This window comes from Eimeria tenella, genomic scaffold (genome assembly GCF_000499545.2).
Source record: "Eimeria tenella Houghton genomic scaffold, Eth_scaff27, whole genome shotgun sequence".
NCBI classification, from domain to species: Eukaryota; Apicomplexa; class Conoidasida; order Eucoccidiorida; family Eimeriidae; genus Eimeria; species Eimeria tenella.
The window spans coordinates 12,216-40,153 of NW_013542574.1; the positions used below are offsets into that span (position 1 = coordinate 12,216).

General features: G+C 49.6%; 9 protein-coding genes across 9 annotated transcripts in view; 3 read left to right on the forward strand and 6 right to left on the reverse strand.

Moving 5' to 3' along the window:
* Positions 1–863, reverse strand: part of ETH_00011855 (uncharacterized protein) — a gene marked incomplete at both ends in the record, with an annotated part of 3,609 nt that extends 2,746 nt beyond the window's left edge. Inside the window, one exon of the mRNA XM_013375325.1 lies at positions 51–863. Coding sequence (XP_013230779.1) covers positions 51–863 — 813 coding nt within the window. The remainder of the gene's footprint in view (positions 1–50) is intronic.
* A 3,568-nt stretch (positions 864–4,431) lies between these two features.
* On the reverse strand, positions 4,432–7,634 carry ETH_00011860 (WD-40 repeat-containing protein, putative; the record flags this gene model as incomplete). The annotated part of the gene is made up of 6 exons (XM_013375326.1): positions 4,432–4,568; positions 4,947–5,251; positions 5,425–6,305; positions 6,518–6,736; positions 6,949–7,125; positions 7,584–7,634. 6 exons carry the CDS (start codon positions 7,632–7,634, stop codon positions 4,432–4,434), a joined length of 1,770 nt encoding a protein of 589 aa, XP_013230780.1.
* A 2,870-nt stretch (positions 7,635–10,504) lies between these two features.
* On the reverse strand, positions 10,505–11,567 carry ETH_00011865 (40S ribosomal protein S27, putative; the record flags this gene model as incomplete). The annotated part of the gene is made up of 3 exons (XM_013375327.1): positions 10,505–10,687; positions 10,732–10,804; positions 11,401–11,567. 3 exons carry the CDS (start codon positions 11,565–11,567, stop codon positions 10,505–10,507), a joined length of 423 nt encoding a protein of 140 aa, XP_013230781.1.
* Positions 11,568–12,464: 897 nt separating this feature from the next.
* On the forward strand, positions 12,465–13,644 carry ETH_00011870 (DNA-directed RNA polymerase II, 8.2 kDa polypeptide, putative; the record flags this gene model as incomplete). Its single annotated transcript, XM_013375328.1, has 3 exons — positions 12,465–12,559; positions 13,054–13,148; positions 13,616–13,644. The coding sequence occupies 3 exons, from the start codon at positions 12,465–12,467 to the stop codon at positions 13,642–13,644; spliced, it is 219 nt and encodes a 72-aa protein (XP_013230782.1).
* An 868-nt stretch (positions 13,645–14,512) lies between these two features.
* ETH_00011875 (thioredoxin) lies at positions 14,513–15,936 on the reverse strand (the record flags this gene model as incomplete). Its single annotated transcript, XM_013375329.1, has 4 exons — positions 14,513–14,662; positions 14,892–14,962; positions 15,214–15,273; positions 15,906–15,936. 4 exons carry the CDS (start codon positions 15,934–15,936, stop codon positions 14,513–14,515), a joined length of 312 nt encoding a protein of 103 aa, XP_013230783.1.
* Positions 15,937–16,359: 423 nt separating this feature from the next.
* On the forward strand, positions 16,360–17,466 carry ETH_00011880 (uncharacterized protein; the record flags this gene model as incomplete). The annotated part of the gene is made up of 1 exon (XM_013375330.1): positions 16,360–17,466. One exon carries the CDS (start codon positions 16,360–16,362, stop codon positions 17,464–17,466), a length of 1,107 nt encoding a protein of 368 aa, XP_013230784.1.
* Positions 17,467–18,055: 589 nt separating this feature from the next.
* ETH_00011885 (uncharacterized protein) lies at positions 18,056–18,289 on the reverse strand (the record flags this gene model as incomplete). The annotated part of the gene is made up of 1 exon (XM_013375331.1): positions 18,056–18,289. The coding sequence occupies one exon, from the start codon at positions 18,287–18,289 to the stop codon at positions 18,056–18,058; it is 234 nt and encodes a 77-aa protein (XP_013230785.1).
* A 134-nt stretch (positions 18,290–18,423) lies between these two features.
* On the reverse strand, positions 18,424–18,951 carry ETH_00011890 (uncharacterized protein; the record flags this gene model as incomplete). Its single annotated transcript, XM_013375332.1, has 1 exon — positions 18,424–18,951. One exon carries the CDS (start codon positions 18,949–18,951, stop codon positions 18,424–18,426), a length of 528 nt encoding a protein of 175 aa, XP_013230786.1.
* A 5,096-nt stretch (positions 18,952–24,047) lies between these two features.
* Positions 24,048–27,218, forward strand: ETH_00011895 (uncharacterized protein; the record flags this gene model as incomplete). Its single annotated transcript, XM_013375333.1, has 6 exons — positions 24,048–24,570; positions 25,248–25,983; positions 26,220–26,319; positions 26,474–26,578; positions 26,749–26,907; positions 27,066–27,218. The coding sequence occupies 6 exons, from the start codon at positions 24,048–24,050 to the stop codon at positions 27,216–27,218; spliced, it is 1,776 nt and encodes a 591-aa protein (XP_013230787.1).
* Positions 27,219–27,938: the final 720 nt, after the last annotated feature.

A 27,938-nucleotide genomic window follows, 5' to 3' on the forward strand; every position in this document is an offset into this window, starting at 1 on the left:
CCCGGGGGGCCCCTGTTGGGCTCCTGCAGCTGTTTGTGGGCCTCCAGTACCCTTTTGGAAGGGCCCAGCTGCGGGCCTGGCGGGAGGGGGGGCCCCCCTATGTCTGCCTCTAAAGAGGGGCCCCCCAGTCCTTCTTTTGCCTTTATTTGCATCTCTGGGTCTTTTAAAGAAGAGTCAGATCCAACAAAAGCGGTACTGGGGGGGCCCCCAGCAGCCCCCGGGGCCTCCGGGGGCCCCCCGGCGCCGCTGGGGGGCCCCAGGGAGAGGCCCGGGGGCCCCCCTCTGACTTCAGGGGGCCCCCCTTGATCTGGAGGCCCCTTGCTGCTGACGTTAGCTGCTTCGCGGGGCCCCTCTGTTGCAGAAACCTCCAACGGGGGCCCCTGCAGCGGCCGCGGGGGGCCCCCAGTACCCTTTGGGGGCCCCCCCCCAGCATCCGCAGGGGCCTCAGGACCCTCTGAGGGCACTAGGGGGGCCCCTATGCATGAGGAGAGGCCCCGAGGGCTGCTGGGGGGCCCCTCGGGGGCCCCGGGGGGCCCCTCAGGGGCACTTGGGGGCCCCTCAGGAGACCCCTGGGGCCCCTCGGGGGCACTGGGGGGCCCCTCGGGGGGCTCACGGGGTCCCTCTAGGGTGCTGGGGGGCCCCTCTGGGGCCCTGGGGGGCCCCTGCGGGTCCCCTGGGGGGCCCCTTTGAGCCTCGGGGGGCCCCTGAGGGTCTAGGGAGGGGCCCCTTTCATCCCCTTCGGGGCCCCCAGCGTTTGCTGGGGGCCCCCCTGCTGCGGAAAGACTGCTGCTGCTGTTAATGGTGTGCTGCTGCTGCTGCTGCTGCTGCTGCTCCGTTTCGTTTGCTGTGGGGGGCTCAGTCATCTGTGGGTTAAGGGGCGCGGCGCATAAATAATAAATGGATAAATAAAAAGTTAATTAATTAATTAATTAATTAAGTAATTAATTAATAATAAATAATAAATAATAAATCCAATAAGACATTAATTGTATGTTGGCCGCCCTCGATATCAAATTCGAGGGTCTCGTTGCTGCGCCCCGCTGCTGCCGCGGCTGCTGCTGCTGCTGCTGCTGTTGTTGTTGCTGCTGTTGCTGCTGCAGCTGCTGCTGCAGTTGATGGTGACGATGCCGCTAGTCATCCGTGTGCCGCCACTGCTGCTGCTGCTGCTGCTGCTGTGTCAGAGGTCACTGGGGTGTCACCGGGGGGCCCCCATCTCTAAACCCTAAACCCTAAACCTGAAACCTTAAACCCTAGACCCTGAGCTCACGAAACCCAGGAATCTGGTTTATATCGGGCGAAGAAGGGGCCCCCCCACAGCGAATCAAGCTGCCCAGCTGCTGCTGCTGCTGCTTGCTGCCGCTGTTTCTGCAGCTGCTGCTGCTGCTGCCATGTGTCTTGTTGCTTGTGCACAGGAAAACCGAAAAAAGAGTTAAAAGAAAATACACAAAGTCTTAAACTGGAGAAGGAACAAGGAAGACAGCAGCAGTAGCATCAGCAGCAGTCGCTGCTGCTGTTGCTGTTGCTGCTCGGGGTGTTGCGGGCCCCACCCCCTTACACTTGGACTTGTGGCTGCAGACAAAGTAAAAGAATATAATTTTAATTCTATTTAATTAATTATTTTAATTTTTCCCCATTTATATTCGCCCTAAGAAGCTACAAATGAGGCAGTGAGGAAAACCCAAGGGGCCCCCCCCTGCGAGGGGGCCCATGGGGCCCCTGAGGGGGCCCCCAAACCCTCAGTCTGTCAAGACAGCTCAGCATCTAGGGTTTAGGGCTTTCACAATCTTAAAGGGTTTTATATTTCTTTAGAAGTTGAGGGTTTGGTGCCTTTATTGCTCCTCGCTGCAGCTGCGCGCAGCTAGCTGCGCCTGGTCGTGGCTAGCTGCAGCTAGCCATGGCTACACAGCTAGCTAGCTAGCTAGCCAGCTATGCATGTAACCCTAGCTGCACTAGCTATCAAGCTAGCAGGCAAGCTAGCTAGCTAGCTAGCCAGATAGTCAGCCAGCTAGCTAGCTAGCTAGCTAGCTAGCTAGCTAGCTAGCGAGATGTCTGGCTAGCCAGCTAGCTAGCGGCGAGGAGGCTGGAGCCCCATTTGGCGTCCTGGCAGCCATTGACTTCAACTCTATTTCAATTTAATTAATCAATAAATTAATTAATTAATTAAACTTAATTAACTAATTTATTTATTTATTTATTATTCTATTTAATTCTATCTTACAAATTATTTAATTGTCTGTTTTCCACTTATTTATTTACTTTTATTTTGTTTTCGAGATCAAATATTTAATTTGTTTTGTTTTGCAAATTCGCATGTCCGTGCTGCTGCTCTTGCATTTTGAACTTAATTAAAAATTAAATTGAATTAAATTAAATTAAGTTAAATTAAATTAAATTAAAACATAATTGATATCCATTTTAATTTAAAATCAATTACGTTCAATTTTAATTAAATTCAAATTCAGTTAAATTCAAATTCAACAATTCGAATTCAATTTGTGCACTTGAGAATAAAAACATAAATTCAAAAACTATTTGAATTCGAATCAATTAACTTCAATTGAAATTAAATTTCAATTAAAATTAATTTCAATTAAAATTAATTTCAATTAAAATTTAATTTCAGTTGAAATGAAATTGCAATTAATTGAAATTAATTTCAATTTCAGGAAAAGACGAATTGAATTTGAGTTCCAATTTGTAACCAAATTTCAATTAAATTGAATTCCAATTGCAACTTTGTTCCAATTGGAATGAAACTGAGATTGAATTAAATTTTAATTGGAATAAAATTGAAGGCTTTTTACATTTTTATTTGAGCTGATTCCAGTTGAAACAAAATTTGAATTGGAATAGAAATTTTGCGGAATCGAATTGCAGTAAATTCGAAATTTAAATCAATGCAAATTCAGATTGATTTTAAATATGAAGTCGAACAGCATTTGAATTGACTGAATTATAGTTGAACTCCGATTTCAATCGATTTGAATTTGAATATGCTTCAAATTTCAATTGGCCTGAGTGGACTTGAATATTAATTTAAATTGATCTGAAATTGAATTGAATTTGAGTTTGGAGAAACTTGAAATTGAACAGAAATGAATTTGAACTGACCTGAATTTGAATTCAAATGAATTTGAACTGAAGTTTGATGGAAACTAAATTTGGATTAATTTTAATGCGAATTAAATTTTATCAAAGTTCTACTCGAATTCGAAGTATATTTATATTAGAATTAAGTCAAACTTGAATTGGAATGAAACTGAATTGATTGAAGTTTGTTTGGAACTAAATTTCAGTTGCTTTCCACTCAAACTGGACTTGAAGTCGAACTGATTTGAAGTTGTTAAAATTAGACTTGAATTCATTTATTTCTGAATTGAATGCAAGTTTAATTGATTTGAAGTTTAATCGGCGCGAATTCAAAACTAAATTGATTTCAACTGAAACCAAAATAAATTTGAATTGGTTGAGATTTGGTAGGGACTCAATTTAAGCAAACCCGAATTCGAATTGAATTTAATTTTGAGTTGGCATGGGAAATTTGAAATGCAACTGAATTGAATTAAGTTTAATTTAACTTCGAATTGATTCGAAATTGAATAAAACTAAACTTCATTTGGTTGAGTGAACAAATACGAGATCCGCGCTGCAGTCATTAAAACTGGAAATTAGGAACATATTTCCGGCCTTTTTCAAAATAAATAGACCCTTTCCGACAGAAATATACAAAATAAACAAAGTTTTCGGAAGAAATAAAGTAAAGAAAACTATTTTTGAGAGGAAAGCGAGACTGAGTCATCCAAAAAGTCCTTGCCAAAATACCCTTTGAAACGACAATCCAGACGGCTAACAGTTCACTTCAATATTTTGTAAACACCTTAGCATTCTCAAAAATCAAAGAGTTTGGAAAGAAACAAAGGAAATAACAAAACTAAAAGTCACTTTTCGCATTTTCTGAATTTTCGAAACTCTCCAAAGCGAAGAGTTGGGAAAGAAACAAAAGAAATAACAAAACTAAAAGTCACTTTTCCCATTTTCTGAATATTCGAAACTCTCCAAAGCGAAGAGTTGGGAAAGAAACAAAAGAAATAACAAAACTAAAAGTCACTTTTCCCATTTTCTGAATATTCGAAACTCTCCAAAGCGAAGAGTTGGGAAAGAAACAAAAGAAATAACAAAACTAAAAGTCACTTTTCCCATTTTCTGAATATTCGAAACTCTCCAAAGCGAAGAGTTGGGAAAGAAACAAAAGAAATAACAAAACTAAAAGTCACTTTTCCCATTTTCTGAATTTTCGAAACTCTCCAAAGCGAAGAGTTGGGAAAGAAACAAAAGAAATAACAAAACCAAAAGTCACTTTTCGCATTTTCTGAATTTTCAAAAACTCTCCAAAAGCGAAGAGTTGGGAAAGAAACAAAAGAAATAACAAAACTAAAAGTCACTTTTCCCATTTTCTGAATTTTCAAAAACTCTCCAAAAGCGAAGAGTCTCATCCCCTTTTCCAGCTCCAGTAACTACGCGGCTCCCGCACGGCGACGCAGCCAGAAACAAAACCCGAGACGCGTGGCCTGCAAACCCCAAACCCTAAACCCTAAGCCCTAAACCCTAAACCCCAAACCCTAAAACCTAAGCTTCATATTGTAGACCCTCGACCCTAGACGCTGGACCCTGGACCTTAGATTCTTCACGCTGGACCCTGGACCATTAACCCTTAATGGCAGACTTTAGACCCTAGACCCTAGACCCTAAACCCTAAACCCTAAACCCTAGGTCCCAGACCCTCAACTCTAAACCCTCGGTCCCAGCCCCCGCCACAAACGCTCTAAACCCCAAGCGGTGCAGAAAAAAGGACCAAATCCAGAAACAATGCCCGCGACACACCTGGACTGCAAACCCTAAACCCTAAACCCTAGACCCTAAACCCTAAACCCTAAATCCTCGCTGACCTGTGAGAGTTGCAGTGCGCTTAACGGGCTGCGCCCTCGGGTTCGCGAGAGGGGGCTCTTGTGCGTAGAGGGAGTCAAGGACGGAGCTGCCTGCTGCTGCTGCTGCTGCTGCTGCTGCTGCTGCTGGGGGAGGCGGAGCCGGCGCTGCTGCTGCTGCAGCAGCCAAAGAAGGACTGTAACTCCAAACAAATATTTGATTTAAAGAAAAACCATGAGTGCTCAAAAAGGAAAAGCCGAAAGGGCTGAAGCAGATGTTGCACACTTGGCTTCCGGTGTCTACGCAGCTCACGCTGCGGGTGCTGTTGCTGCAGCAGCAGCAGCAGCAACAAAATAAAGCAAACAACCAGACAAAGAAGAAGCAACTCAACAAATAAAACACATTTAAACTCAAAACGCCGTTATTCCCAATGCAGAAACCACCGCAGTGTGCGGCAGAGCGTTAGGGTCTAGGGTTTAGGGTTTAGGGTTTAGGGTTTACATTTTGGCGTTCCAAAATCTAATGTGTCTGTCGGCAGTGCCGCCGCCGCTGGCCAGCAGCCCGTCGACTTGGGGGCTGAACTTAACAGCTTTAATTGCTGCTTTGTGTTCCCCATAAACAAAAAGTGGGGTTGTTGTTGCTGCTGCAGTGCGCAGCCGCCGCGCAGCAGAGCCCCCATCTGCTGCTGCTGCTGTTGCTGCTGCCGCCGGCGCTGCGGGTGTCGTTGCCGTGGGAGTCGCGGCGGAAGCCTGCGGCTCTGCTCCCTGATGCTGCTGCAGCAACTGCTGCTGCTGCTGCTGCTGCTGCATAGGGGGCGGCAGCGGGGAAAACAGAGAAGGGTATAATCCTGAAGGAGCCAAAGAATAAAAAGATGACAAATTTAAATCGTCAAAAAAGGGCTCAAACATATCTGGAGAAGACCGCGTAGAGCTGGTGCTGCTGGGGGGGCCCCCCAGGGGGCCCCCCAGGGGGCCCCCCAGGGGGCTTCTCGGGGGGGCCCCCAGGGGGCCCCCAACCTCTGTAAAGGGGGACACGCCGGTTGCTGTTGCTGCAGTCAGGGGCCCCCCAATTCTTGAGTGCCGCGCAGGGCGCAGCGAGGGGGAGAAGGAGCTCCCTGCTGCTGCTGCTGCTGCTGCAGCAGCAGCAGCAGAGGCGGGGGAAGAACCTGACGCCGGGGGGGCCCCCTGGTGGGGGCCCCCATTAAGGGGGGCCCCCTGGAGGGCCCCCTGAGAGTTGATTCTGCTGCTGACTATTTTTCGAAGGTCCCAAACGCAAAGCAAATTGTCATTCGCTCCAGAAGCCAAAAGAGTTTCTGCTGGAGATAAATCAAGTCCGCAAATTTCCGACTGGTGGAAGGGAAAAGCAGCAACGGCGGACTCCTGCTGCAGCAGCAGCAGCAGCAGCAGCAGAAACAGAAGCAAGTGCAGCAGCAGCAAAAGGAGGAGATGCACAGGCCGCACGCCCGCCCGCAGACGCAGCAGCAAACACTCCAGCACCAGCAGCAGCAGCAAAAGCAGCTAGCAGGAACCCCCGCAGCGAGATCCACAGCAGCAGCAACCGCAGCAGCAGCAGCAGCAGCAGCAGGGGGTCGCACGCATCTGAGGTCCCTGGCGAGCACAGTTTGGTCCCTGGAGCCGGTGAAGAGCAGCGGCTGCTGCAGCCCCCAAGCAGCAACAGCACATCTGCTGCGGTGGCCCTGCAGCTTTCGAATTTGCTGCTGCTTCCTCACATCCCACAGTTCTATTACGCCGCTGCGCAGCCCCACACACAGCAGCGACGGACTGCAGCGCGAAAAAGAGACCGCCGAAACCTCCTGACACACACGCCCAAACCCTAAACCCTAAACCCTAAACCCTAAACCCTAAGTCCCCCAAAACCCTAAGCCCAAGCCCTAAACCCTGAACCCCAAACCCCAAACCCTAAACCCCAAACCCCAAGCCCCAAACCCCAAGCCCAAACGAACACACCCCTCCCCCCTCCCCCCTAAACCCTAAACCCTAAACCCTAAACCCCAGGGACTGGGACCTCGTTGGGCTGCGGGTTGAGTCTGTGGAAGAGGGGGCGCGTGGCGTTGGTGTCTGCGTTCCAAAGAAGAAGAGAATTTTGAATTCCAACGGCGAGGAAATTTGCAGAAGACCAAGAAAGCAAATTTAAGTAGAAGTCGTCGGGCAGCTGCGGCACTTCCAGCACCCGGTACGGGTTCTGCACGCCAATTCAACTTTCGACTTTTTTCTACAGTTTTTTCCTTTATTTTCTCCCCTTTTTCGCTTATTTCATTTATTTTATTCATCTGTTTATTTATTTTATTTGGGGTTTTGGTTTTTCGCTTGTTTGCTGCTCGTTTCTTGGGTTGTGTTCAAGTTGAATTCAACTTCGGCAAGCTTCGAACTGGGGGTTCAGAAGGGTACAGCTGCGGTTTCCTTCTTGTTTATTATTTATTTCTTTATCTTTTATTACTTATTTATTTGTTTGTTTATTATTTGTTTATTTGTTTATTTGTTTGTTGAATTGTTCTTTTGCTTCGTTCTCTTTTCAAATCTGAATGAGCTCCACTAGGAAAGATCCTGCCTCGACAGTGTGAGAGGATCATTTCGCCCAGCGCGCTGTTGCAGCCACCAAACCCTAAACCCTAAGCCCTAAGCCCTAAACCCTAAACCCACCTTAGAGACCCTCTGGGGCTTCCCCAAGTTCCTCTTTTCTATAACGCGCATTTCGCTGCAGTCCAAACAGCAGCAAAATGGGGAATTAGAGCACCAGAGGTGCTCTTGGGGGCCCCACGGGGGCCCCCGGGGGGGCCCCCTGGGGGCCCCCCCGGGGGCCCCGGGGGCCCCCAGTTGCTGCTAGCAAAAGCAGAAACCTCTGGAAAGCTTCCAGGGAAGTTTTCGTCTTGAATTAAAAAAGCTGCTGCTGCTTCCTCATAGCCATTTTGCTGCGTCGGCTGCTGCGGCAGGGCTGCGCGGACAATGCAAACCCTAAACCCTAAACCCTAAACCCTAAACCCTAAACCCTAAACCCTAAACCCTAAGAAAGCTCCTATGTAGAGTGCGTGGCAACTTGAATTTGTTCCTTTGCGTTTGTACCCGTAGACCCGTTTCAGTTCGAACAGTTCATTTTTATTTACCACTTGAATCAATTAAGTAACTATTTTATTATTTATTTATTATTTATTTATCTATTTATTTATTTATTTATTTATTTATTTATTTATTTATTTATGTTTTGCTCACTGGGAGAGACTGGGGGAGGGCTGACTCCCAAGACGAAAGTGGCGAGGGCTCTTCTTTTTCTTTTTTCTGCTGCTGCATCACTTCTCTTATATTTGCATTTAGAGGCATTCGCGTTTGCTGCAGCAGCAGCAGCAGCAGCTTGCTGCTGCTGCTGCTGCTGCTGCAGCCAGCCCTCCCTCCTGCTGCTGCGCTGCTGCTGCGAAAATGAATCAAAACCCAAACAGCGGCAGCAGCGCTCGCTGAAGGGAGAAGCCCCGAGCCCTGCCTGCGCATGCATGCGAAAGAAAGGCTCTAGCGGCACATTCAGGAAGGTCCCGCTGCTGCTGCTGCTGCTGCTGCGGCAGCGGAAGACCCCCCTCTCCATATTGTCTGTTGCTGCTTCGGCGGCAGCTGCGCAATTGAAAAACCCGCGAGTAGCAGATCAGCAGCAACTTGTTGAAGCGGCTCTGGCACTGGGGAAGGAAAACAAAAAAAAGAAACGGCGCGGCTGCTGCTGCTGCTGCTGCTGCTGCAGTCAAAAAATTTGCTGCTGGGCTCGAGCTACCAAGAGTTGCTGCTGCGGCAGTGACAAGAAAAAAATAAAAATGGAAAAATTGCAAAACGCAAGCGCCGCTCCTCGGCAGATGCGGCCGAGCAATTCTCGTGTCTGCGGGTGAAAGGAGGGGAAAAGAATAAAATAACGCAGCTACAAGCTAAATTACAAATTTAAATTCAGATTCAAAAGAAAAGAAGAAAGCAAAAGTTGAGGATTCCGCGGCAGTTCCAGCTGTACGTGCAGCTGGCGACAGAAAGCGCACGGCGGCGCCGACTCTCGCGGATCAACACTGAAAAACGGCGGAATTTGCGAATTGATTAAAAATTCTTTTTAATTTTTCCGTTAAATTCAAAGTCACAATGTCGAAATTGCTGCGCGCCGCCAATTGTTTCGCAATTCGCCTGTCGCCGCCGCAGCGTCCGCTCGGCGGCTGAGCCCCCGGGCGACGCCGCGGGGAAAACGCCGGCTTTCGAGCCTTTTAAATAGTCTTCTGCGTTCAAAATGCACTTTAAATTCCATTTTTCTCCTTGTTTTGAACCCAGGTTGCGGGATTTACCCAAAAGATCCAGGCGTTTCGCCGCGGATTCATGCACGTACAGATTCAACTCATCCCGCGGCTGCAGGCAGGCGCATGCGTCTGCTGCTGCTTTTTCCCAGGTGTATCGACACTAAGTTCACTCTTGTTTCCAACCATTTCAATCATTAATAATTCATTTATTCAATTAAAAACTTCCGAGAAACCAAAACAGGCAGCCCTGCCCCCCGGGCGCTGCAGCCAGCTTGGAGCTGTTTGCGCTCCTAAGGCCGTCTTGTAGTTCAGCACAAATTCCGGACTTTAATTCCTTTTAATTCATTTTAATTAATTCAATTTAATTTAATTTATTTTGTTAATTCAATTCAATTAATCCGTTCATTTGCCTCACCTAGGGGGGAGCTTGAGAGAGGTTGAGACCCCGTGCCAGCGAGGCCCTAAACCCTAAACCCTAAACCCTCTTTCCACTTCCGGCGTGAACTGCTGCGGCTGAGAATAATAAGCCCAACCCCTAAACCCTAAACCCTAAACCCTTAGCCTCAAACCGAATTACGAATGCTCCGGCCCACTTGTGCTGTTTCCTGCCTCTTAAAGCGTAAACCCTAAACCCTAAACCCTAAACCCTCGTCCGGCCAAAACATCCGCGGCCTTTCCCTTCGCAGCGCGCGTGAGCTGGGGTGTACGTACACCTGACAGCAGAGGAGGAAAGAAAAAATGCGAAAAAGAAATATAAATTCAGAACAAAAAGGTTCAAAAAGTTGAACTTTGACTCATTTTATTACTTGAGTTAAACTTAAAAGCAAAACCCTACTTGGAGATCTATTTGCAACTTTTGTTAAATTGATTAATCTGATCTTCACCAAATTGATTAACTCAACAGATCCAGGGGATTGAAAATAGCTTCACATTTAATTACACATTTATTGTAATACATATTTATTCTTTGTTTTCTTTGTTGGGTGTACAGACACCCCAGCAGCCCCAACTTCAATTTCGCCCTGCCTTGCAGCAGCAGCAAAAGTCCGATATCTGTAGAATGCAGCAGCAAAAACTCCAAACCCTAAACCCTAAACCCTAGCACTCCGCTGCTGCTGTCTGGCTGCGCGCAGCAGCAGCAAACTATTGCTGACTTTTCAGCAGCAGCAGCAACTACGGTTTGGAGACTCCTGCTGCAGCAGCAGCAAATATGGTTTGGGGGCTGCTGCAGCAGCAGCAGCAGCAAAGTAGGGTGTTGGGGAGCAGCAACTAGGGTTTAGGGTTTTGGCAAAAAGCTGTAAAGAAAATGTTTCAGGGTTTAGTTTGATAGATAACGGCTGGCGCCCCGCAAGCAAACAAAAGCAGCAGCGCGTGGCGCTGCTGCTGCAGCGGCTCGTGCTGCTGCTGCTGCTGCAGCAGCTCGTGCTGCTGCTGCTGCTGCAGCAGCTCGTGCTGCTGCTGCTGCTGCAGCAGCTCGTGCTGCTGCTGCTGCCGCTGCTGCTGCAGCAGCTGCTGCTGCTGCACCTTATTCACTCTACCTTCTTTCTAAAAGAGCACCCTTCAGTAAGTTTGCACTTCCCGCCTGTGGGCTGGCACAGCATCACGTTGCAGCTGCAAAAACAAAAACAAACAAATAGATAAATAAATAAATAAATGATTAAATGTAATCAAACATATTTATTTATTATCAAAACTAAATGCCTCTTGACTCCAAACACTCATTCGCACAAAAAACAGCTTGCTGCACCAGTCCATCCCAGCAGCAGCAGCAGCAGCAGAAGCAGCAGCACCGGAGGAAGCAGCAGCAGAAGCAGCAGCACCGGAAGCAGCAGCAGCAGAAGCAGCAGCACCGGAAGCAGCAGCAGGATGGAAAGCAAACATTGTTGTACTTAACAGCAAGAAATAAAAAGATGGTAAGGCATTTGGGTGGCGAACACGGCGAAAACAAAATTAGGAAACAAAAAATAAAAACAAAAATAATAAATAGTAAAGACTAGCAGCAAAACAAAAGCTGCAGCACTCCTCCACGAGACAGAGAGAAGAACAGCAGCAGCAGCAGCAGCAGCAGCAGCCCGTACAGACCGAAGTAGACCTTGAAGCTGCTGCGTGGGCGTGGCGGAGCGCAGCGGCTGCGGGCCAGCCCGCCTCGCCAGCCCAGGGCTGAGACCTCAGGGCCTAGGGTTTAGGGTTTAGGGTTTGGGGCTGACCTGCCGCAGAGGACGACGGTCTGGGCGTGGGAGAAGACAGTGGCGATGCTGTAACAGCCAGGGCACTTGACGTCCATGAAGAAGGACTTGGGGTTTGGAATGAGGCGTTTGAGTTTGTGTTTCTTGGCCTCCTCGAGGGGGTCGGGGTGCAGCAGGTCCATCTCCATTTTCGGGAAACCGCGGCCAAATTGCTCGATTCAACAAGCTAAACTGACACTTATTTGCACTTTCTGTTGCACTGCACCCTCGCAAACTCCAAAAACACAAACTGACGCACCAGGAGTCGCTAATCCTGTGGGGAGCAGCAGCAGCGGCGGTCGCCGCAGCAGCCACAGCAGCAGCCCACAGCCGGTGTACATACACCTCGTCGCTGCTTCGGGGCTGCGGCCGCAGCCTCCCGGGAAACTTCACTTTTAAATCTTTTAAATAATCGCCGTTGCGCTAAACCACTTTTAACTATCCTTTGCTTCCGAAACACCCTCGAATCGCCGAATTAATTCCTGCTTTCCACCTTCTAACACCCCCGCCCCGCTGCGGCTCCGTTCCGCGCCGCCCAGCTGCTCTCTCCAGCTGCCACTGGCTTTTCCGTCAACTACACTTTCTTTTTCTTCCTTTTTGTTCCAAAGTTTTGCTCATTCATTATTATTTCCCAAGAAAAGGGAAAAAAGAGGAGTTGGAGCGGCGAAGCCTGCATACTGCGCGGTGTGTCCGGAGCTGCAACGCCTCTCTTCTTGTCGGCATTTCGCCGTTTTCTTTCCTTCGTTTCTTTTCCTTTTTGTTTTAAATTCATTTTTTCTGTTTTTGTTTCTTGCCGCCTCCTTCCTGCGCCCTCCCGTGCTCCTGGGGGCCCACAATCGACGCTTCAAACCCTAAACCCTAAACCCTAGGCACCAAACCCTGAAACCGAGCAGCGACCCGCGCCCAAAAGCTCCGCCCGAATCCCCAAACCCTAGCGCGAAACCCTAAACCCTAAACCCTAGCTGGAAGGCCCCGGCTGGCCCTCCTGCGGCTTCTTTCTTCAATTCTTTTCAATTCATTTTCTTTTTATTCTTTTCTTTTGCAAAATGATTATCCCCGTCCGCTGCTTCACCTGCGGCCGCGTCATTGGGCACTTGTGGGAGCAGTACGTCGAGAAGCTGCAAAACGACGTCGACGAAGGGTAACCCTAAACCCTAAACCCTAAACCCTAAACCCTAATTCCGAAGCCCTAGACTGCAGTCCCCTGCCTGTTCGCAGGGGGACTTTCGGGGCCGGCGCTAGACGGACCTCTACACTCCAGCCTGGACTTCCTAAACCCTCAGGCCCAACGCTAAACCCTAAACCCTAAACCCTAAACCCGGACATGTCTGCGCCACAGTACAGCGCAGAGGCTGCGCGGCGAGGGTTTAGGGAGGTTATGTGGCGGACCTTCGTTAGGGTTTAGGGTTTAGAAACATTCGCAGCGGCGCGCGCTTGTTTAGGGTTTAGGGTTTAGGGTTTAGGGTTTAGGGTTTGCAAGCTCTCGCCTCTTTGTCTCGCTCCATTTACCACTGGAATGGACTTCAAAACTCCTTTATTGTTCACAGTTTTAATTAATTTAATTTAATTTATTTAATTTAATTTAATTTGATTTAATTTAAATTACTTATTTTGCTTCTTTCTCTGCTGCCCCAGAGTGGCCCTGGACGACTTGGGCCTAAAACGCTACTGCTGCCGCCGCATGATTTTGACGCATGCAGATCTCATAGATAAGCTTTTGGCCTACAACAGTAAGCAGCAGCAGCAGCAGCAGCAGCAGAAGCAGCAGCAGCAATTTGTTTGGCTTTCTTGGTGTCGTTTTAGGCCTTTTGAGGGTTTATATTTCTTTTCTGGGTTTGTTTCCGTTTTGATTTGTTCCATTTTGCTTTTTCCTTATCATATGACTTGCTGCTGCTGCTGCTGCTACAAGTTTTGCTGCTGCTGCTGCTGCTGCTTCAAGTTTTGCTGGAGTGATTGGTGTCCGCGCTTCTTGACTCCAGTCTGCTTCGTTATGGATGCACTAGTTAGTTCTTCTATTTATTTTTTATTTAATTTAATTTAATTAATTAATTTATTTATTTTAAATTAATTTATTTGTTTTTGTTTTAATATAATGGACATCTGGAGGCTCGCGCATGCAGTCCTGCTGCTTCGTCTCTGGGGCTAAGTGCCTGCTGGATTTACCCGCTCTGCTTTGCTGCTGCTGCTGCTGCTGCAGTTTATGAAAAGAAGCTTCCGGATCAGTGAAGAGAATGACTTTAGGAGATTAAATGAATAAGAGGACTAAGAGGAGAAAAAAGGAGAAAAGAAGAAAAATAGGAGGGACGAACTCGAATAGAAGCAAATATTGGCTTTTTGCTGCTGCTGCTGCCGCACCTTCAGCAGCAGCAGACAAAGCAGCAGCAGCAGCTGCTGCTGCCGTCGAAGCAGCCGCAGTTGCATTTGTTGCAGTAGCAGCAGCTGTCGCTGCAGCAGCAGCAGCAGTTGCAGCAGGTGTGTGTTGGAGAGTCTGGGGTGTACATACACGCAGCGTGTGTTGCGTTGAGGTGTACGTACACCCCACCGCAGCGGAAGACAGCAGCTGCTGGTTTTCCTTTTTTAGTTTTGCGGCGCAGTGTACGTACACCGCAAGCAGCAGCAAACTGGACCTAGGGTTTGCGTTTTAGGGTTTAGGGTTTGCGTCTAGGGTTTAGGGGTTTTCTCTAGGGTTTAGGGTTTGGAGCAGTACAGCTGCTACGAGTTCGGGGCTGCATCCGCGTGAGCCGTTGAGGTGTACGTACACCTCAGCTGCCGCCAAAAAGCCCTCAGCCTCAACTGAGCCCTCAGCCTCAACTGCGACTTCACAAATTTGAACTTGACTTTTTGAATTGAATTCAATTATTTGAATTCACTTTTTGGATTAAATTTAATTGCTTGTTTCTGTGTCGCACGCGCAGTCTGTTGTTGCGTTGGCTCCCCTTTGCGCGCCGAGGTGTACGTACACCTCAGCGGCTGGGGCCCTGTCGGCAGCAGCAGAGGCTGGGGCCGCAGCTGGGGTGTACGTACACCCGAGCGCGCGGCGCGGGCGGCGCAGTGTCTGTGCAGCTGAAGGGGCCGGGGTGTACGTACACCCCAGTCACTTCAAGTTGTTCAGCGCCTCCTCCAGCTTCGGCTTCAAAACCCCCACAATTGTTTCCACCACTTTTCCGTCTTTGTACAATTTGAAAGTCGGCATTGCCTGCACCTTCTCCCGCTCGCAGAGTTCCGGGTTCTCGTCCACGTCCACCTGAACGCACTCGCGCACTGGCTTTGCTGCTGCAGCAGCAGCAGCAACTGCAGCAGCAGCTGCTGCAGCAGCAGCGGCAGCTGCTGCCGCTGCGCTGCAGAAGCGGGCGCATTTGTTGCAGCGACTGGCTCGCTCGCCGCTAGCCCCAACATACTCGAAGCTACGCAAACAAACAGCAGCAGCAGCAGCAGCAGCAGCTGCTGCTGCTGCTGCTGGGGAAAGTGCCTACCCCGTAGAAGTTGATGTGGGTCATGGTGTTGCTTTTCTCCTCGAGGAATGGCCTAATCATTTTGCAAGGCCCTAAACACAAAAGCGACCCAATACTGGTGCAATGCTTTGCAGCAGCAGCAGCAGCAGCGCAGGCAGCAGCAGCAGTACAGGCAGCAGCAGCGCAGGCACCAGCAGCAGCACAGGGAGCAGCAGCAGCAACCGCAGCACAGGCAGCTGCAGCAGCAGCGCAGGCACCAGAAGCAGCACAGGGAGCAGCAGCAGCAGCACAGGTAGCAGCAGCAGCACAGGCAGCAGCAGCAGCAGCAGCAGCAGGGACTCACCACACCAGGTGGCGAAGAAGTCGACGATGGCGAGGCCGTTTTTGATCGCCTCGTCGAACTCTGCAGCAAATCAATTCAAATTTATTTGCTGCTGCTGAGTTGAAGACAAAAAGTGCATTTTACTGCTACAAAATAGAATTTAAATTCACTTCAATTCATTTTTAATCCACTTTTAATTCATTTTCAAATGCCTGCTGCTGCCGAGTGATGTTTTCTGTCGAAATAAACTAATTAAACAGTTCTGGCGGTGGACAGAAAAGAAAAGAATTAAAAACGGGCACTCTCAGGTGTACAGGCACCCCGAGCTGAGAGGCTTGAGGGAAGCAGCAGAGCCAGAAGGAGCACAACTGACATCAACAAGACAGAGTCGAGAAGACGCAGAAGATGAAAACTAATCTGCTGCTGCTGCTGCTGCAGCAACAGCAGCAGCCGAGGATTAGTTTTCATCTTTTGCGTCTCCTAAACTCGAGTGCTGCTGGGGCAGAGCTGCAGTTCCAGAAGGAGGCCAACGGCTATTCAACTTCTCGCGCCATTCCCTCTGGCGAAGCGACAGACGCTTTCCAGAAGACGCAGAACATTAAAATTAAAAAATGGAGTTTAAAAAGATATAAAGTGAAGACAGAGGCGCGCAGATTCTGCAGAAATGGAAAAACGGCGAAACCTGAATCCGGTGTGTGTGGTGCTGAACGGACCCTCAATGCCTTTAAGGTGCTTGACGGGCATCTTCGCGAGGCGAAAATCGAAAATAAACTCCAAATAAAGATAATTTGAAATGAAAGATCTCGAAATGGAGAATAAAAAAAAGATGAGTTCTGCTTCCCTCACGCGTGCACATCAACAGCAGCCTGGGCTGTACGTGCACTCCGCGGGTGGCTGCGCGCCGGGTGAAACTGCAGGTAATTGAACATTTAGAAAATTGTTTTTGTTAAAGGTCTAAGTGCTTTTGAACAATTATTTCAAATTGCTTTTTCCTTTTTTTCTCCGCTTTTCCCTATTCTAGCCCCGCAGCGCGTCTTGACTCGGTCCTCCGCAGAGGGCCCCTCAGCTTTCTTAATCGATGGAAAACTGCTCGCCTCGAGCTGAAACCGAAATGCTCTAGACTAAAAACCCCAATTCAGGGTTTAGGGTTGAAGTTTGTAGTTGAAGATGGCGGCAGATGTTCAATTCAACTTTGCCGACGGCAACGTTGCCTTTCCCTTCCTGGATGCAGCAGGCCCGCAGCAGCAGCAGCAGCAGCACCAGCGGACGCCTCGGCCTCAGCAGCAGCAGGAGCTGCAGCAGCCCCAGGCCCAGGGAGCGCGGCGAAGACACAGACAGGGTGCTGGCGCCGCTGGCGCTGCGGCCGCTGCTGCTGCAGCGACGTCCGCTGCAGCAGCAACTCTCCAGCAGCAGCAGAAGCGACTCACGCAGCAGCAGAAGAACCGAGAACGCCACCTGAAGCTCCTGCAGCAGCAGCAGCAGCAGCAAGAAGCAGAGGCTGCGAACTCTGAGGACGACAGCAGCTTCAGTCGCGCTGCGCTCGTGAGCAGCAGCGTTGCCTCTCGGCAGCAGCAGCTGCAGCAACAGCAGCAGCAGCAACTCCGAGAAGCAGCTGCTGCTGCTGCAGCAAAAAAGAAAAAGAAGAAAAGGAAAAGAGACTCACAGAGCGCCCAAACGCAGACAGAAGATGCGCCGTCGATACACCCGGAAGCAGCAGGCACGCCTCCAGACAGCAGCAGCAGCAGCAACAGCAGCAGCAGCAACAGCAGCAGCAGCAACAGCAGCAGCAGCAACAGCAGCAAGAGAAAGGAGAAGCAAAAAGATAAAGACACATCTAGAGAAGAGAACAACGCACATGAAGAAGAACCGGTTGACGAAACGCAGGAAATCAAGGAGCAGCAAAACAGCGAGGGAGAAAGCATGCAGCAGCAGCAGCAGCAGAAGCGCAAGCGGCGCAGGCGCGGCACACGGCAGCAGCAGCAGCAGCAGGAAGGTGACGACGACAGTGCTGAAGGTGTGTGGGAAGACGAGCACACAATGGGTCAGGGCTGGGCAGACAGTGCTGCTGCTGCTGAGCAGCAGCAGCCGCAGCAGCAGAAGCAGCAGCAGCAGCAGCAGCAGAAGCTATGGGGCGTGACGAAGGGGGGCCGCCGCATAATAATTCGGCACATGTTTAAAGAAGGAAATGAAAAAGGGAAAAGAAGAACTAAAACGAGAAGCAGACAAAAAAATATCAAAAAAGATAAAAGGCCCGAGGCCTTGGTGAGGGCTTAAGCTGCTGCTGCTGCTGCTGCTGCCGTTGCTGCTGCGCCTACTGCCCTCGGTGCTGCTGCTGCTGCGCACACTGCCCTCTGCGCTGTGCTTGCTGCGCTTGCTGCGCTAAGTGCTGCTGCTGCAGCTACTGCAGCAGCTGCATCTAATGCTGGGTCTGCTGCTATGTTGCTGCTGCTGCTGCTGCTGCTGCTCTGTTGCAGAGGCCTTCCTACTTGTCATGAGCTACGCCGTTGGCCGCGCGGTGCAGCAAAGGGCTGCTGGAGCCAAACCCTAGGCCTCAAACCCTAAACCCTAAACCCTAATTCGAGGTCCTGGGGGAAGGAAAGAAATTGCCTTTTGAGCCTTCCTCTAATCTTTTAAACTCCAGAAACGGGGGCGCTGTCGAAAGACAAGACGCGCCTTCAAAACCCTAAACCCTAAACCCTAAACCCTAGCTGCTGCTGCGCTCTCGGGCAGCAGCTAGGGTTTCTGCAGAAGGGTGCTCTTGCCCGCTGCAGAGTTCACGAATCAAACAAACCTGCTTCAATCTGTTGTTGCTGCTGCTGCTGCTGCTACTTTGGCTGCTGCTGTCCTGTAGCGGCTGTTGCTGCTATTCCTGCGGCTGCTGCTCCTGCTTCTGCTGTTGCTGCAGCAGCTTTGCTGCAGCAGCTTGTGGTGCCACTGGCGCAGCCGTTATTGCAGAAGCCACTGTTTGCGTTGTTGCTGCAGCCGTGGCTGCAGCAGCAGCGGCTGCTGCTGCTGTTACTGCTGCGCATTTGTGGGTGCCGCAGCAGCTGCTGCTGTTGCTGCGGCAGGTACTGCTGCTGCTGTTACTGCTGCGCATTTGTGGGTGCCGCAGCAGCTGCTGCTATTGCTGCGGCAGGTGCTGCTGCTGCTGCGAGTGCAGCAGCAGCTGCTGCAGCGGGCCCTTAGCCAGCTTGAAATGCTGCTGGTCTCGGGGCCCGAGCAGCAGAGGCTTCACCTGTCAAGGGGGATGTCTCGCAGCTCGTACTGCGGCTGCTGCTGCTTCTGCTGCCGCCGCTTTGCTGCTGCTTCCCGCTGCTGCTGCTCCACCAGCAGCCGCAGCGGCCACCGCCTAAACGGACACCCCAGCTTCCCGTAGCCCCAAAAGACTGCATAAGTAGTCAGGGCCATTACCAGCAGCTCAGCAGCTCGCTGCAGCCAAAACTCGCGGGTTTTGAGGGCCTGCCGCAGCGGCAGCGTCACGTAGGCTTCCTCCAGCTCCACCTGCTGCTGCTGCTGCTGCTGCTGTTGCTGCTGCGGCTGCTGCGGGAGCTGCTCCGGCTCGGCCTGGGGGGGAAGCGGCACTGCGGCGTCGGGGCCGGCGAGGTCCGCAGCTGCTGCATCTGGGACAGAGGCTGGAGGATCTTCTCCAGCGTCTGCCGCTGCTGCTGCTGCTGCTGCTGCTGCTTCCGCGCGCCCGGCGGCAGCGGAGGAAAGACAGAGCGCGAAGGCGAGGAGGAGGAGCGACAGGGAGCGCGTCATTGGGCCTAGCTGCGATAAAGGGACAAAAATAAGTTCCGCGTTATTAATTGAAGACAAAGAAACAGGTGGAACGCGCTGAGCAGCAGCTGCTGCAGGAGGCGGAAAGCCGCCAGTCGCCGTGGGGTAGTGGTGAGCCGGCGGTCGTGCAGCAGCTCAGACACAGCCTTCGGCTAGTCTGGCAAAATTAATTCGGGATTTTGCAGCAATTAAACACCTATTTAAACCACATCTCGAAATTAAATCGGCTTTTTCTCCACCATTCGCACAACGCAGCGCAGCGGAGCATCACCGCTGCCGCAGCAGCAGGAGCAGTCAAAGACCTATAGCAGCTGCCCACGCCACCGCTCAAAACTTCCTTTCTTGCTTTTCTGCTGCAGCAACTCATCTTCAAGTCGATCCCTTAGCAGCAAGGTCCCTCGCAGCAAACAACGAGGGCGGTCAAGCTCCGGGCGCCGCTCAAGGCCACATATAGCAGCGGCGACCCTCCCTCTAAAGAATCCGGCCTCAGCATTAGCGAATCATCGAAAATGAAGCTTCTAGCTCACTTTTAAGTTGAAATGTGATGAAGTCGATCTGGGTTTCGTGGCTTTGCGTGCCCCTTGGCCTCAGACGCCAGACTGAGAAGTAGACTTTGCTGCACGTGCATGCTCTAATGGCCAACAACAGCAGCATTTCACTGGAAGATAACTAGTGCAGCAGGAGCAGCAGAGTCCCTGTAGTTTACCGCGCTAGGCGCAGCCCTTAGGCTCTACCAAGAGGCCCTTGGGGGCCCCCTTTCCCATGCCATTCAGAACGAGTGAGGCCTCTGGCAGCGAAGTTAGAGGGGCCCCATTCAGAGGCTCTGGGGGCTGTGGCCCACATTGCTGCATTGAAAGAAATAAAACATCAAAGAGAAATGCAACGCCTCACCAAACCCTTTAACCTGGGACTGCTCCCTTTGGCTTGCCGTGCATGGCTTTCTAGGTTGCCAAAGTCCTTTTCGAAGGGCCTGCGAGCTGTTCACATACAAATAAGAAGTTCCGCAATAATTTCTGCTGTTCTTCTGGACGTTTGGGCTGCTGCAGACAGAGATTTCCACACTTTTGGACTTCTCGAAAGCACTGCTAAGACAACAACAGTGGCAGAAGAAGCAACTGAGCTTTAAGCTCTTCTATCAGTCTTTTTGATAATCCAAAATTGGCTTCCTTTAGGTATGATGTGGGGGATGAACAGAGCCTTGGGCCCTGACATGCTTAAGTACACTCTTCTGTTTTCTTTAGCCTCCGTAGGCCATCAAGTCACAAACGAAAAGTTAGTTGCTAGAAGCAAAGTTAGATTATCTCCGAGACAAATCACAGGATTATTTGGCTTTATTGGGAGCTTTGCTATGTTGGAGTCACCAAGCCCTCATGTGGAGGAAAAGCGGCGCAGGTATTCAATCTGTTACTCAAAATGAAAACCAGAGGCTGAATCATTTCATTGAATCCAAATACAAATTGTTGTCCTGAAAGTGCAGTTTAGGATGTTTTGGAAAACATTTATGTTACAAAAAGGGAATTGCCATCAGTTGAACCAGCGGTGGTTCACTCAGAGAAATTGTCGCAACAGCAACTCATGCAGGGCTGTCGACTACAGCAGCAGCGACAAACTTTGGTTGTCAGTGGTCGAAAGTGGAGTGGCACTACACACATATATTCATTTTTATTGTTAAGCTTTAGAAGAACGCCAGATCACAAGGTTTAGTTACTGTGGGATCTGTACGCCAGTGCTGGTCTCGCGATGAATTCCGAGACTAGGGATCAAAGCGGGCCTCTCCATTTAGGTAACTCAAAATATGATATTAGTAACTCGCTCATTTATTCGCTTGTGATGTTTGGATAGAGGAGGCACTAAGAGGAACACTCCACTTGCATCTGACGGGCGCTGCACGCTATCGTGTATCCGATTTTGGGCTGTTTGCACCCCGTAGACTCAGCAGTTGCAAGCAGAGACAGCTATGTAGCAGTAAAAGAAATGAGAACGTTAGTTATAGATGGGGGGTCTTGACTAGGTGAGAGTACGACTGACAGAGGCAACGACTTGCATGGAGGCGCTATGGAGTGCATGCACTTGAGGCGATGGTCTGTTTTCCTCAGTGCCTCCCAACCACTTCACCAAAGATTGAACGCTGCCGCGCACACTTTGCTGTTAAATGATAGGAATAACTTCATGCAGGTCCGTCCTTCTGGCGTTAGCAAACAGTACGAAAAGTTAGCCAACAAAAAGCTTCTCAGCGCCCAAATGAAGGTCGCTGAGGTGCAAGTTGGGGCACAAAAGGGACATCATGGCAAAGAGAAGTGACAGGTTAGGAGAAGCGGTGGGCCAGTGTCAGTGCGCCAGTGTTCCGTGGCTATTAACGGACCATAGTGAGAGGATACAAACGGAAAAGGACTTGTAGAATTCTGCGTAAGGGTTTTTGCTGCCACGAGCCACTGCATTTCATCACTCCTACTTTTTCCATAAGACGCTTTTTGGCGCACATTTTTCAGAACTGCTCGGGTAGTTTGGTCACGAATTGCGTGTCTACATAAGGGACAAGGAGCCGACCATTTCGCTATCTTTTGCCGTCAGAGTGTCCTGACCAATAGTCAATTCAGAGGTAAATAAGTCGGCAAGAGAGAGGCTTCTCCTACTGCATGCTAAGCTGACAAAAGGAATAAAAAATATGCATTTCCATTCCTGCTCGTCTGAGGGAGTAAAAGCACGGAGCTTGTGACCACCGAGCATCTGCACGTTTGGGCTATCCGCTGCACTGAGAGAAATAGGGATAGGATATTGCAAGTTTCATACTTTTACAGATGCACGAATGACTACAAACATTTGATGAAGAGACAGCTTCGCAGTCAATTAATTCCTCAGAAAGTCCTCGGTAGTGGTTGAGTCGTCCAGCTGGCGCTTAAACAGGGGTAGCGGCTGCAGTCCTCTCCTCCAAAAGAACGAAATGACCACCTTGCCGAGTGGCTTTACAAGAATTAGTATAACATAAACAGCAGGAGAAGTGAGAGGGAGGCCAGCAGTGAACCTAGCTTCGTAAGTGAACACTAAGCTGCTCGTGGAGGCCCGTAGACTTCTGGCTCATTGCTCCAGCGTCTCGCCATCAAAGGCTTTACACTGGCATCCGTGAATACATGAATGCCTGGCCAGTAGCAACATTTGTTGAAGGTAACGAAGACTTCTAAGTCCTCTACGGTTGGCTACCACGTGGTCGTGGTGCACAAAGAGCGCACCCGTACGGAAATTGGAATAGTCTGGCACGCCACTGCATGCACTGGATGCAAACCCGTCAAGAGAATTCAAAGTGAAGAAAGAAATGGCGGCCACAAAAGTCCCGTCGAAATAGCTCACTTTTCTCACCTATTGTAACAGCCTGAGGCTCGCAAAATATCCGGTTCTTGGTATCTGGGGAAGACCACGCTTGTCAGGGGCATGGTTTATTTACCTTTGGAATCATGAGCGAGAGTGTTGCGGATGCCGCAGTTGAGGAATGCCACTGACTTGGGCTTGGAGCCTTATTACCGGGAGTCTGTACTGTTATTGAGGTGCCAGATAGGCTCTCATGCCTTGGTATAGCTGCCACCCAACTCTATTTTCACACAAGTTCCTGGGTTTTTTAATACTGTTGAGGGTGTGCGGGTGCCTTCATTGGAGAAGTCAGTGATACTTTGGAGGTGGCTTAAGTGTGTTGTTCTCGGGTCGGTTTCCGGGGAACCATTAAATTTAACCCCCGAAATCCTGATCCCTAACTCTACCTTCTGGGACTTCGCGGAAAGACTACTATGATGTTTCTTGTGGGAATAGAATGAACTTTAATGAGCAAGTGAATGTTCAACATGCAACTTTCTGAGATTGGATATCGTCACAGGTCTGCGTTGTACTGCGACATGGGCTAAGACAACTTCATGTTAATGCGCATCACAGTCTATTATATAAAAGAAAATAGATAAACTTGCTCAGCATGTTACAAACGATGCATATGTCAGGGATGAAGCTTCTGACAAAATCTGCCGATCTCGTACGCCTCCCTAGCCCGCTCGCTGTGAGCCACACCTTGTCTAAATGCAATAGTCAAAAAGGCACCACGCTGTAGCTCAAATTATCGGCAAATACCGCTACCAAACGTGTATTTCACAAATTGAAATTTGGCCGCTGCATGCGATCAGTACGACGGATCAAGGGGCGTACGAGAAGCCTAATTGGCCTGTGGTGGAATCCAAGCCATATTACAAAAATTTCCACCCTTACGACCCCCAGGAAGAAGCCTTTGTTAGCAGGAATGAGTCGAGTAATGGAATTTGTCCCCACAACGCCGCGCAGTGTGTCAGCTTAGTGAGTTGTGAAGCAACCAAACAGCAACCAAAGTGCAGCATTTTCATGAAGTACTCGATGCTTTATCTTTCTGTCTTCCTTATTCTATTTTTGATAATTTCAATAGTCTCCGAACTTTTCGCTCCTTCCTGAAGTGGACACGCACAGTCCGCTAGCTGTTGAGGAGCGAAACCGGTGCCTATCCGTCATCAGGCAGCCTCCTCATGTGAAAACTGCGTTTAAAAAATGTCTTTTGAATGCATGCCATAAACAAGAGAAGAGGAATATTATCATGGTGGTCTTTAAGGCAGCTTTGTCGTGCAGCTCATAACAGAGCCCGACTCTGGAGCCGGCTCTGTTGCTTCTGGCGACTATGGTACGAGTGAGAAGAAAAAGTGTGAAACTTCTCCAACAGGACCTACTCTTACTTTTTGAGGATATGTGCAGAGAAACTAACCGAGACTTAAACTGCTTGAGGTTTGCGTACGTGAGTACAGACCCGCTCCAGTTGCCGTCGAGACATTGCAGCGGTTGACTTATAGCGGACCAGGATATGCTGCTCGCGCCTCGATTAGCCTAGCCTTCCATCTATATTTCTGTGTTTTTTCACATTGAGAAAATTCTGTTTTCGAACGGGGAAAGGTGGCGAGAATGACATAGAATGACCGTCAACCGGCAGCTGACTGTGAGCGTTTTGATAACGTGAAGCAGCGCTTCCGTGGGTTCCAGATCACCTTTTCCCTCTTAAAACTGCACGCCACACTGTGCAGAAAATGGAGTTGCTGCGCCCGCGAGGGGCTGCAGCTCCTGCTGCAGCTGGCGGGCCTCCGGCAACTCGTCCGCTGAGACGAAGCGGCATAAAGAGGCGTATGTTAATTCCTATTCAGAAGTTCAGCTCAAACACGGCACGTCAAGGAGCCGAGGATCTTGTCAGTCTCAAAGATATTGAATGCGGCGGCGGAGAAGCTCCTAGCGGAGATGAAACCACTCCCAGAAGGCTCCCGCAAACATTGCAAGACACTGCAGCCAACCGACTCGCAGTGGCAAGTTTGGCGCTCAACCGTGGCATTCAATGTGAACGCGGTTCGAGCCAAGACACAATTGTGGAACTGGGCTCTTCACGGGGCCCTGCAGTGGCCGAAATGTTGCCTCCGGCGCACAGGCGCATCTTCTATTCTATCCTCACTCACGGAGCAGACGATGCCAGGTCTGGCAATCGCGAACGGCCCGAAAGGTCTCCCAGCAATGAAATGGTGGAGGCCAGAGGTGTGGCGGAGGGAGATGAGAATCCGGACAGTGCGGAGGGGCCGCAGGCACAGTGCCTTTGTTGCAACTGTTCACGTTGCCGAGAAACTATGAGGGTACAGGCCGTTCCAGGATCTTAGAAATGAGTCCAATGCTACATAACACATGTTTAATAGAGGTGCTTTAGTATGTGTGCTTCTACTTTCGCAAATGTCTTTGTACAATGTACAGGCGTAGGCCTTCCTGTGTACGTAACATACGCACACGTGTTTGGGTGTATTGGAATGTTTACGTGGGCATGTTGCTGCCCCCCAAGAGCCTCATTTAGACTGAACATAACGCTCACTTCAAAGCACTACGAACTTTAGCCTCCGCGACTTTTGTGTAAATTTAAAGAAACTGACTCATGAATTTCCTTCCTGTGTGCTACTGCTGCTCGTAGGGTTGGGGTCGTGAAGTGTGGACACGCGAAACATCCTTCATCCTTAGAGAGGAGACAGAGGCGAGCCAAGCCGAGCTGCGTGAGTGCAAACAGCCCATTCAGAAATGGAGTAATGTGCCAGCGGCTTAAGCATAGGGAGCGTATGAAAAGAGAATCAAATATAGGCGCAGGGGGCTTTTAAAAGAGAAACAAAGTAAAAACTAGCAGCAGATCCAGTTCATGCAACGAACTGAACTCATATTCATGCACCAAGTGTGCCATGTGCTCTCTGATGGTCTTGGTATAGGCAAGCGGAAAGAGAATCCGGATGTGAAAGCGTCCCATGTCATTCTCGCAGCTCAGAATAAAGGATCCCGAGAAAGCCTCACATTATGTCCATTGCGCTACACGGACAAATCGATGGAGAAGGAGTTCGCCTATAACCAAGAAAGGACAGCGCGGTTTCGCAATGTTTTGGCGGGCTTGTTCGCTTCTTTTCTCGTTGTAGTTGATATTATATTGTACACAATGGCGTGGCACGCGGGGGTTTTCGCACACGATGTGTTTGTATTTCGGTCCTCCATAACGTTTTTTGTGTGCTGCACAATTTTCTGTTTGTCCTACGCCTTTTCCTACCGCATTCCGTATGTTAAGGGGTATCTGGAGTATACATCTTATTTCATTGCAACTTCTGCTGTAGTAGTGCACTGCGTGCTCGTTCTATGGTGGAAATCTTCACTGTACACACAAGAAAATTTCGTCAAGTTTGCTCCCTCCGTAAGCAAGCTGTTCGGCATGACCTTCGACTCCGAGGATCCTCCAGATAAGAAAGATTCTCCCATTTACCACTTTGTTGTGCTCTTTAACGAGCTCTTCATGGGAATATCGTTTCAATCCACCATTCTTATCATTTATGTCCTGTTTGATGTCCTATCGCCTACGCGTTTCTTCATTGTGTCAAGGATCCAGGGACTGAACACAATACTCGGAACGATTCCCTTCATTTACGGCGCGACCCAGCTCCCCGAAACGCTTCTTCCTAAGTGAGACTGACATCGAAAGAGCCGTGTGCAACTGAAGGCACTTCATGCGCTCAAGTTCAGAGAAGTTTTGCGCCTTGAGACCTGGCGCAGTCGTGACTGTAAATTGGAAGTAGATGTCTCCAGATTTCCAAGTCTTCTCGCTTGTCGAGTTTCAGCACAGTCGAGTCAGCCCGGCTCTCTTGCACTAACAAAGAATACTGGGTATTAAAGCTCACTGCTCGGTATTATGCGCGCAGCACAGCGACGATAGTGTGCATCTGCACAATATCAGCTGCAGGGTTTGTAGGCTCGTACCCGATGGAACTGCGAAGGCGAGGTCTCTTCTTCGAATGGCTGGTAGGACAAGTCCTTATGTATTTCCAGACGCTCATGAGCTTTCTACGGCAGCATCACCAGTTGAGAGACATCGAGATGCCAACGTCTGCAGAAGTACATTTGAATAGACTTCAGGCCTCTTAACTGAGGATATTCACATGCTTGTGTTTGCCAGTCGATGAAACGTGCTGTTGCCAACCTCTTGAACATTAGGAGGAGGGCGCAGAAGGCGGCAGGCAGCAGCAGCGCCCTTGATGATATTCGCTCCAACTTGAACCAGGTGAACTTGCCCTTGACAAATTCTATGGAAATCTCGAGCCTGCTTTGAAGTGCTGAGCAGGGTTTCAAACTGGGCCTTTTGGTGCTGAAGACTGGCCCTTCATTTTTCGTCTGCAGGCATGCCTGTAGTTTTAAAGTGGTGGGAGCGTTCATATCTTCGATTTGATGCAGGCTTTGGAAATCTTGACTGACATGAAGGCAAATTCTGGCAAATTCGACGTAGCAGCAGGAGTCTCCCAAGCACTCACCCTTGTTCAAGAGAGCCTATTTATCTTTTCAACTTGCAAGAATCTTTATCTTACCAATGTTGACGAAGATCTGAAAGATGAAGTGGGCATCAACTGCAGCTCAAATTGACGCTGTTCTGCACGTCGAAATGCCTTCGCGAAATTGCTGCGGCTGCATATTTTCCACTGCCGTTTGTATCTGCAATTGTTGTATGACCTTATGCTAATGAGGCAAAGACGCAGCTGTGTTTTGTTCAACAGAGCTTTATCAAGGCGTTTAACATCGGAGGGTCTCAGGCACGGAACTTGCTGAATGCCGAAAGCGCCATCTCTAGCACTGTTGGGGGGAACAGTAGAGTAGGAGGAAAATTTGGCCAAGGTTCGTACACAATACACAGAGAACAAATTGGGTAGAACACTTTTTGCCGTGACATTTACACTGCTCTCGACTAGAAGAGCGAACGCCTCTACTCTTGGCTGTGGCGCGGTTCAGGAACTTCGGACGTCCACTCACGCGCTGGACAGTCCATGATTCCTGCAGGTGAAATGGAAGCTCATAATGTGAGCGCTGCAGTGGCTAAACTTTTTTACTTTTGAACACTTTCATTCTGGTATCATCCAACTAGTAGTGCCCATTACTTGATGCGCCTTGTGGTTCGCTGCCAAATAATTTGAGAATCGTTGCTGTTACGTGGAAATCCTGGCTTCCTGCTAGGTTGCTTCCGTCAGCTATACTTCTGGCGTTCATAATATTAAGAAGTCAGGCGTGTGAATGCCTTTCTTAGATACTTTTACCTTTGCTTCAGGCGGCGCTGCTGCTTCCAGTTGTGGGGATCGATTTGGGATTTGATCCCCTGGAGGTACTCAACACGCATTTTGCATTTTTCGCAGCGACGGCATGCTCACAAAGCAGCACCACACATTCATGACAGGGAGCGGAATATTTTAACCTTCTGGCAGCATAATTAGAATAGCTGCAGTTGCAAAAGCTTTCAAGCGCTTGACTACTTGACTGCAGAGCAGTCCAGGCACCACAGGCACTGGCTGCTCACACGCGCGCCCATTAGGTCTCACGGGTTTAATGGGATCATATTTTAGGGGTCATGCTTCTTGCCACACCAATATGGGTTCGAC